The following is a 9136-nucleotide window of genomic DNA, read 5'->3' as shown; positions in this document are numbered from 1 at the left end:
ACCCTCGGCAACTCGGGCATGCCTTTGCACATAAGGGGCTGACATGAGACACACTCAGGATGTCCCCTCCAAATCAGGAGCGCCCGAGTGAGCAGGGACAGATGACCCACTCACCGAACGAGGAGGAGGCACAGGAACATCAGACAAAGGATACCTCGAATGGTCATAATTAGCGAGAGCGTAAGGAAGATTATCAAATTCATCGGAGAAAGGCAGATAGAAGCACCCTTGCATGGTCTGTGGACCGCGACACGACTTCTCAAGAGAAGTCGTGTCGCGGTCCATAGGAGCAGAAGAAGGGCACCCCCTGAAGGATGGAGATAACCGAGCTGGATGTTTAGAATTGGGGGAAACCTCCTTGGGCACCCATTCGACATCACCCTCGTCCGAGAGAGGTTCTGCCAGAGTTGTCTTCTTCTTTCGCTAAAAAATGTACCATAGCAGGTCGGGCTCCGAAACCCTAGATAGACCATAGTGATTGAGGTTGGCCATAGTAAACAGATGGGCAGCCATTTTCATTGCAGGGTCTGCGTCAAGGAAGGCGTCTACCGGCGCCGCCTCAGACTCAAGAACGTCGGGGATACTGAAGCTCTCTGAACAATCAATTCAGTTATCAATACGAGTATAAGTTCCCCAATAGTATACTCAACATAAAAGGAAATACATGAACTACTTACTTGGAGATGAGTAGAAATGTTCGCGGACAGAAAGGAGACCTTTGACAAAGTAAAAGTCCTGCTTCCATGACTTTTAGAAACGGAACCCTCTATCAAGGAGACCTGAGTGTTGGCTTTTGGTAAAAAATAGAAACCCTTAGATTTAGGAGTGGACATGTGATTGTACATAAAATGTACCTCCTGGGTCGTAGGAGCGCGATCGTTAAGCTTACGAACGCCATATACAGGCAGCTTAAGGTCAACCAGTTGTTGGGTGCCAGCTAAAGCGGAGCAAGGTCAAAGTAATTCAAGACCATGACGAAGAATGGGTGTAAAGGAATGGTCCCACCCGCCTTCAAAATATGTTCGCTCATAGCGACAGCCCTTGGGGGTTATCAGCCCGTCACTTGTTGGAGGGTACATACAGCTTGTACTCTTTGCTAATGCGGTATTTCTCAGACAACTCTAGCAGCCTGTTTCTGACACGTGGGAAATGATGCTGAATGCCAATAAAGGACCGGAGTCCAACTTCTCGGGAGTGACATGTCGTCTCATTCTCTTTGACATGTTTGCAAAACCAAGGGAAAAACGTGAGGTTAAAACAGAGCACTTTACCCTCCATTTTATTCTTCTTGCATGAGTTTTCCACAGGGACATTGGGTGTGGAAGCATCAAACACAAGTGGATTAAGGACAAGGGTTGAGGGGAACCAGGGGTGACCTCGGGGCTACTATATGGAGAACACAGGGCTGAGGGTTCCGGAGGTAGGTTTCCCTCCATGAACTCTAGCTCCATTCGTAGGTTAAGGAGGTTCACTCTAAGGCTTGCAATGTGATCATTAAGATCAAAGGAGAAAGGGAATCCATCACCCCTCACTCTCCACCACCCAGATTTTATACCTAAGCTCGGCCATGCGTTCAAGATGACACATACGGGCCCTCCTCAAGGTGTCATAGTTTTGGTAAGGGTTGTTTTCAAGGGACCCTGAGTCTGAGGACAAGTCTACAAACTCAACCCCCGGAGGAACGCTAGACGACCCCTCACATGCCATAAAGTCGCGTCGCGTTGGTGATATGAGTGCAAGTGTATGTAGAAAGTGTACTACAAAACACAAAGGAATAAGCTCAAAACCTCCAGATATAAGTACTCGAAATAACCAACTGCTGGATGCGAAGGAGGGTATATGTACAAACGGGTGCATATACATAAATTAGCTCACGAGGAGCTCCAGCTGAGACACTCCTTCCCAAGTAACGCTAATTTAGACCCATTAAGCACAAAAAAGGGTGAAGGCGTACCTTGAACTAGTAAAGTCGCACACTGTCGCATCTGTAGAAATACCAGGGGTCCAAAGTACATGACTACAAAAAGAAATGAGATAGATGTTTTAGTCTCCTAGCACATATATAGACACTTATATATATACTAGATACAAACCACGTGCAATATGCACGTTTGCTTAATTTTATTTATAGAATTTATTAATTATTTTTATTAAATTTATATTAATGTTATATAAATTTTGAAATAAATATCTTATTGTAATTAAATAATTTATTTATTTTTGTTTAAGTTTATGTTTGTTTTAGTTTTTGAATTTGGGGGTGACAACAAGAGATTATATATTATATGTTTAATGTAATATTAAATATTATACGTGGATTTTAAATTTAAGTTTCTTGCTAGTTTTTTTTTTTAAAAAAAAAACAATTTGTTGCTAATTCACAGTAGATTATATTATATGTTTAATATGATATTATTTTAATAAGTGAGTTTATAAGTTTAGTTAAATTTTATTTAAGTTCTAAAACGTATGATTTTATTATTTTTAAATAATTATCATTGTAAAATATCTTAAAAATATCATATTTTAATTTGTTTAATATCATTGTAAAATATCTAAAAAATATCTTATTTAATTTTTTTTAATTATTTATTTTATTTTATTTAAGTTTAAGTGTTCACAAACTACCGTTAAATATAAGAATATTCTGTTAAATATAAGAATATTCCGTTAAAGTTAACATTAAAAAAAATAAAAAATCGTTAAAATCAAAAATTTATGTTATCTACACACTTATTATATAGAAGAGATTTAAAAAAAAAAAAAAAAGACATAGTGTCCTTGTGAGGGATAGAACCCCCACCTCTTGGAAGCTTTGAAGACAAAAACACCACCAAGCTAAGAGGAGTAAGTGTAGAAATTATCCTTGGGGAGAAGACCTAATTATAGGAAACTCAAACTTATCCTAACCATTGAATTCAATATTTGATCTATGGTTAAGAATGAAGTCAAATACTCGCATTGGGATCCGCAAAGCCAAATGATAAGTTCATATTTGTCATCAAGGAATCATGAGGATCACCATCCCAAAATATGTTACTTCACACCACCAAGGCAAAGAAACACACTAACACCACAAGGGGCTCGAAGGCACCATTACAAAAAGTCTACCAGCGCACCTAAAGGCCCTCCCAAAGACTGGGGGGGCAAGTGTGGATACCAAAATTCCGCTTGAACAAGACCCCCGCCTCGTGGCTCTCGGAGTATAGGCTTAAGATGGAAATAGCCCTCACGCTCTTACATCTCGCGACAGGGTCTCGTGGACATCGCCTCGGCCACACCCCTGCATCTCGCACCAGGGTCTCACGGACACCGCCTTGACCACGCCCCTATGTCTCACGCCAAGGTCTCGCAGACACCACCTCGGCCATGCCCCTGCGTCTCGCGCCAAGGTCTCACGGACACCGCCTCGGCCACGCCCCCGTGTCTCGTGCCACGGTCTCGCGAACACCGCCTTGGCTACGCCCTTGCGTCTCGCGCCAGGGCCTGGCGGACACCGCCTCGACCACGCCCCTACGTCTCGCGCCACATAGGTGCCTTGCGAGGTCATCGTGCCTTGGCTACTCGAGAGGCACCTTGCACACTTGCCTTACCCATCTACCAAGACACAAGGGCCTCGCCTAGCGAGGCCCATCTCGCATGTCTGTCGTGATGTCGCTCATGCATAGGGCCATATGTCGTTTGCCAAAGCATCCCTAGCCAAAGGCATGCCTCGCCATAGGCCCATAAGCCTTGCTATGCGAAACGTCGTGCCTTGCACTCAAGGGCCCATGCGAGACCCCACATCTTGCCGGGATGAAACCTCGCGAAAGGCTCCTTGCCTCGTCATATACGACCCATACCTCGCCTAAGAAGCCCTACTTATCCCCTAGAGTAGGTGCCACCAGCGAGGCACATCTTCACTGCGACCTCTCATAAAATGTAGGGTCTAAAGCTTCCCGAGTATACATATGAGGAAAACTAGTAAGGGCCCAACCATCATTTGGTATCAAGCTGGAATTGGTGAAGGTGGCTAAGTATGTTACTCATGATGGCTTGCAAGCTTTCCCACACGTAGCAAAATACAAGGGAACTTTGAGAAAAGATGTGTCTTGAAAATGTAAGAAAGACCATCAGGTATGAAGCATGCATACAGGTACAAGATGTACGACCTTGAGGAAGACAAATGCATGACTCTGACATCCGTATCCGACAAGTAGTGGTGGTACAAATTAGTACGAGACGTGGTGGCATGACCTGCATGCCTTTGACCATCTATCAACATCGACACCACAACCCTCTGCTCCACCACGACCTGTGCCACTACCATGATAGTGTATCCAAATACCTTCTTGTCTCCTGGGACCACCTTGTATTCGAGGCCATTAATGCCAAGCTATAAATAGACTTCCACCCCTCAAACCAAGAGGTTGGAAAATTCCTGTAATGCCAGGATATTCAAAGAGCAATATACATGTTATTTTTTTTGTTACTCTCCTACCGTTGTTCTCTGAGTTTCCATAAGTTTTTCTTAAGAATATAGGTTCTTGGTTAAGTCTTTGAATTTTCTAACCTTAATTCGTTGACGAGTTCTCACCATCAACAATTTGTATTAATTATATACCTTATTTATTCACGCAGTTACCCAAACATGTCCATAGAATTCCTCTATAAATACTATGAATATTAGACAGGGAATGGACGACCATTTTTGTATTGCTAAAACTCTACAAAAATTAAGAAAGAAAAATAATAATATTGACTCGTGGACTAAGTAGATTTTAACTACTAAACCACGTATAAGTTGTGCGTGTTCGAGAGTGTTTATTACTTCATTGCGGTTTATAATCTAGTACTAATCTACCTGTTTAATTTCTTAATACACTATCGACGAAAAACCACACCAACATAGATAAGATGTACCACATTGTGGTTGTCAAAAACCTGATTAATATCATAAAACACTTAATTCTATGTTCAAATAGGATAACAAGTTAAAATAAAATATAAAACCTACAATATTATATTATTCTCATATCTCCTTAATAAACTCACAATCACATGCTCGACCTAGAGAGATTCAAATATGCTCTCAGCCTATATATTGTGAACTCAAAATGGGGCAAAAAAGAGAATATATTATCTGTAATCTATAAGCATCTTAGTATACGTTACAGCACCATCAATACAAATAAAATCTTATATATAAATATAAATTCACCATTAAGCTACTAAGAAAGAGTAACTGATATTGAGAGAGAGATATAGATAGTGTGACAGCAATACTACTCCGTATATAAAAAAATGACTTTGTTCTAATGTTGATTTTTACATCTGTATCTTCACAAAAGGTCCTCCATCCTAAAATACAAGACCTTTGTAATTTCAGAAATAGTATGTATCCTACGTACGAAAAAATGCCGCCACCGTCAAATATTCTCTGCACGAAGGGAGAGCAAAACAATGCCAAAAGAAACATATTCAACCTCGAAATTGCAAATTATATTGAACGAAGCAGTTCTATGCTTTTCTATTCCCTCTTTTTGAAGTAGGCTAAAGAGAGTTCGAATCAGAACAACTTTTACTAAATCTAATTAACTGCCAGTATGCAGATTTACACTTGTTGAAAGAGACAGTCAAATATTAAAGAGTGCTAATCACTATCACAAATATTATATTTATGCTCCAATGCACAAAGCATACTAAATTTGATTCGAATTAAGTATTAAATAAATAAAAAATATTAAAAAATTGATTGGCCAACATTAATAAACATTTATCAAAGCATTGAATTAGAGAAATTTTTATTACCATAATGATATGCGCATATCATTGCGCTTATTTTTATTTTTATTGTCCACTCTGCTGGATGCCAGTCTAGTCTTGCTACGCGGTTGCCATATATAACAACCCAATCTAAAAATACAGAGCATAAAAGAAGCCAAAGCCAAGAAGCTTAGCTTACCTTAATATAAAAAATTGATTGGCTTTTCTCAACTTGGGACAGGAGCGCACTTTTGTTTTCCCTCACTAGCAGTGTCCGATGGTCTCTATGCCACTGCATTTGCCCCTCCTCCTCTCTTAGTTCTCCGATCAAAATCTTTAAGAAAATTAGACAAAGCATATTTATGACAGACCCATTTGAGAAGAACAAGATTTCTAATTAAGACAAACCTTATATCTTTTTCTTTGTATCCCCTATTTCTTTGAGATATTCAAAATATTAACTCGATAATAGAAACTGCATACGAAGTTGTGATAATAACTCTTTTCTGGTTGTAAATTTTCATCATATACAATCTTCTACCAATTCTTAAAACCCAAAGCTGAATTTCATACCATAATATAAGACTTAACAAAGCAAATTCAATAATTTCAGGAAGTTATTTCACATTGGGACCAAGCAATAATGCAAAACAAACAATATTAACATTACTTTGCCATCTGGAAACCACGAGCAATATATGGGGAATGTACGCCTTTCATGGATGTTAACAAACTATTTCAAGAATGGGTTTCTCAAAAACATAACGTTTAATGAAAACCCATGTACCATATAGCATGCTTGCATCAGCTGCTTCGGAATAATCTCATGGGCTGCCAAGTTTTTAATCCCATAAAACAAGTACCTAATTCACAATCACCATGTACCATATAGCATGATCAATCGGCTATTACCCTTACATTACATCGCATTAATATTATTAAGCTAGAATCAAACACGAGGCGCCACATTGCCACAGCTGAGATTGGATTCTTCAAATAGTAATTAAACTACAAACAGAGATCGATAAAAATTATATAGAAGTTCGATGCAGAGAGTTTACTAACCAGATTTAGCACGGCTGCTCCTTGGTTTTTGAGTTCCAGATAGATTACCATCAGAGACCTCATCTTTCTTCACCCAAACCATTCTAGTATCTTGTGGTTTATGTACTTCACGGCCACCGAACCTCCCAGACCCATATCTACTGGACTCCCGATAACCACGATTGTGATGAGCGCTTGTTCTCTTTAACCGATTACCATTTTCCCCAGTTCCACCATTTAGGGACAAAGCACTAAATTTAGGTTCGATAATAGCCTTCTGAGCAGAATCATTGTTCTCTGCCTTAAAGTCACTTCTTGTTCCAGACAAACCCCCAAATTTGAGTGCAACGTCAGCCGTCTGATCCAAATCACTGCTCTCTGCCTTATTTCCACTTCTGCTTTCTTGGTTCGTTCGGGTAAGCACGTCTTCCTCATCGTCATTCGTCAATGGCGCCTGCTTTACAGGAAGCTCCTCTTCTAACGTAAGATAAAGTTTCTTACCATTTGCACTTGCAAACACTGATTTGTTATGAGCTTTCTGATTTAAATTACTGCTCTCTACCCTAGTTTTACCTCTAGCTCTACTTTTTTGCTTTCTTCTTCCAAACACTTGTTCCTTCTCGCCATTCACATTCACCGCCATAGCTTCCTTTTCAGGAAGCCCCTTTTCAACCCTAACATAAATCTTCTTACCGTTTACAGACGAATCCCCAACTTTTGATTTGATACGAGTCTTAATTTTTCTGCTTTTTTGGATCCTTCTCCCTGATATGTCTTCCTTATCCCCTTCCGTCAATGGCGTCTGCACCACAACTTCCTTTCCTGCGACCTCCTTCTCTACCATCGCAGGCAACACCCTGGATTTTGTATCGATATCAACTAACTCTGCCCTAAATTTACCTTTATTTGGTCTACTTCTTTTGCTTCTTCTCTCTTTCAACTCTTCCTTCTCGTCATTCGCCAACGGCAGCTGCACCTCAATTCCCTCTCCGGTTACCTCCTTCTCAAGCTTCTTTCCCTTCAATTTCTTCCGGTTCTTCTTCTTCTTCTTCTTCGCCTTAGCCTTAGCCTTAGCTTCCTCGCCTTCTTCTCCCACTTGATCAGCACTATCGCCCTGGCCATCAACCCCTCCGACGACAACGATCTCCGATACGGGAACTTCCCAGCAAAAAATCTGAGCCGGAGACACTACAGCGTTGTGGTGATCTTGCTGTTGTTGTTGCTTTAATTGTTTTTCTTTGAGCCAACGTTCCTGAAGTTCAAAAATAGTGACGTAATCGGAGGGAAAAGAGATCTGCTTCTTCTCTTCCTCCATTACAATACCAAAACCACCACCGATTTCTTCTTCTTCCTCCTCCTAACTAAGACACGGTCCTCGATATCCATCAAATAATGCCCCAATCATCATTATTACTTCATTCACAAGAAACCTAACAATTCCGAGGAACCACTTTTTCTCTTTCCTTTATGCTTTATGATCCTTCTTATATAGCATAATTAATATAATTAACAGGAGGGAGGAGTGATAAGAATACATTCTATTCTATTCTTATAAGACAATTAATCATAATATTTTAACTTTATTGCAATTAAATCACTCAACCTAATTTTTTATTTATAAAAAATAAAAATTAGAATAAAAAAGATAACTAATCATGTTTTTTTAATTATGCAAACTATTAAAATAATTATTTTATATTTCTATATGTAAGAGGAATGTAAATTGAAAGATAACTATTTAAAAATATAATAATTTTTTTTTTATTTATTAGCCAAGTAATAAGAGAAAAAAATATCATATGATTTCCTAATATTGAAAAATAGTCAATATTATTAGTTTTTATTTTTTATAGTATTTTAATCACTATAAAACAAATAAATAAAATTACATTTTATATAAGACTTTTAATAAAGTGTGCAAAAATATGGCTTTTTTAAAAAAAAATTAATTTATGGCTTTTTTTTTAAGAATTTTCACTTTTATGAGTTTATTTTTCCATATTTTTGTATAAAAGTTTGTTTATGCTATAGTTATACTCTTAATCAAGTTTTATTAATTTGGAAGGGTATGTTTGTAATTTAATTATTATTTTTTTAGCTTATTTATTTTTATATTATTTTTATATTACTAATTTAATATTAAATTTTTCTTTGGTTGTTTTTGTAATTTTTTTTTGTAATATGAATTATGTTTATTATATTTTTTATTTATTATAAATATTTTTTCATTTTTTTTAGATTGTACATTTCTTTTTTCAAATCTTGGGTAAGGTAACCAGTTATTTGATTGGTCTTTGACAGATATGTAAAAATAAAATCCTAGAACTAGGTTAAATAACATGTACGA

The 9136-nt window shown here is 38.1% G+C and overlaps 1 protein-coding gene across 4 annotated transcripts; it reads right to left on the bottom strand.

The window, feature by feature from the left end:
* Positions 1–1006: 1006 nt before the first annotated feature.
* Positions 1007–8288, bottom strand: LOC133807037 (uncharacterized). Of its 4 annotated transcripts, none has more exons than XR_009879128.1 (3): positions 6811–8286; positions 5945–6079; positions 1007–2017 (listed from the first exon to the last, which is right to left on the bottom strand). XR_009879128.1 is itself a non-coding variant. In XM_062245166.1 (2 exons), the coding sequence occupies exons 1-2, from the start codon at positions 8102–8104 to the stop codon at positions 6030–6032; spliced, it is 1344 nt and encodes a 447-aa protein (XP_062101150.1). In that variant the 5' UTR covers positions 8105–8286; the 3' UTR covers positions 5751–6029. The 4 variants fall into 4 exon arrangements, 2 of the variants coding, with proteins under 2 accessions (XP_062101150.1, XP_062101149.1); XR_009879127.1 differs by lacking the exon at positions 1007–2017 and adding an exon at positions 5098–5419; XM_062245166.1 differs by lacking the exon at positions 1007–2017 and having other exon boundaries at positions 5751–6079.
* Positions 8289–9136: the final 848 nt, after the last annotated feature.

Source organism: Humulus lupulus, chromosome X (genome assembly GCF_963169125.1).
Source record: "Humulus lupulus chromosome X, drHumLupu1.1, whole genome shotgun sequence".
Classification (NCBI taxonomy): domain Eukaryota; kingdom Viridiplantae; phylum Streptophyta; class Magnoliopsida; order Rosales; family Cannabaceae; genus Humulus; species Humulus lupulus.
Note: the sequence above shows the minus strand (reverse complement) of the source record. Positions and strands in the feature narration are given on the sequence as shown.

Coding starts and splice junctions, on each gene's coding strand:
- LOC133807037 (XM_062245165.1), bottom strand. CDS start 8,104: ATGGAGGAAGAGAAGAAGCAGATCTCTTTTCCCTCCGATTACGTCACT. Junction 6,609..6,810: donor GAGCAGCCGTGCTAAATCTG/GTTAGTAAACTC, acceptor ATTGTGAATTAG/GTACTTGTTTTATGGGATTA.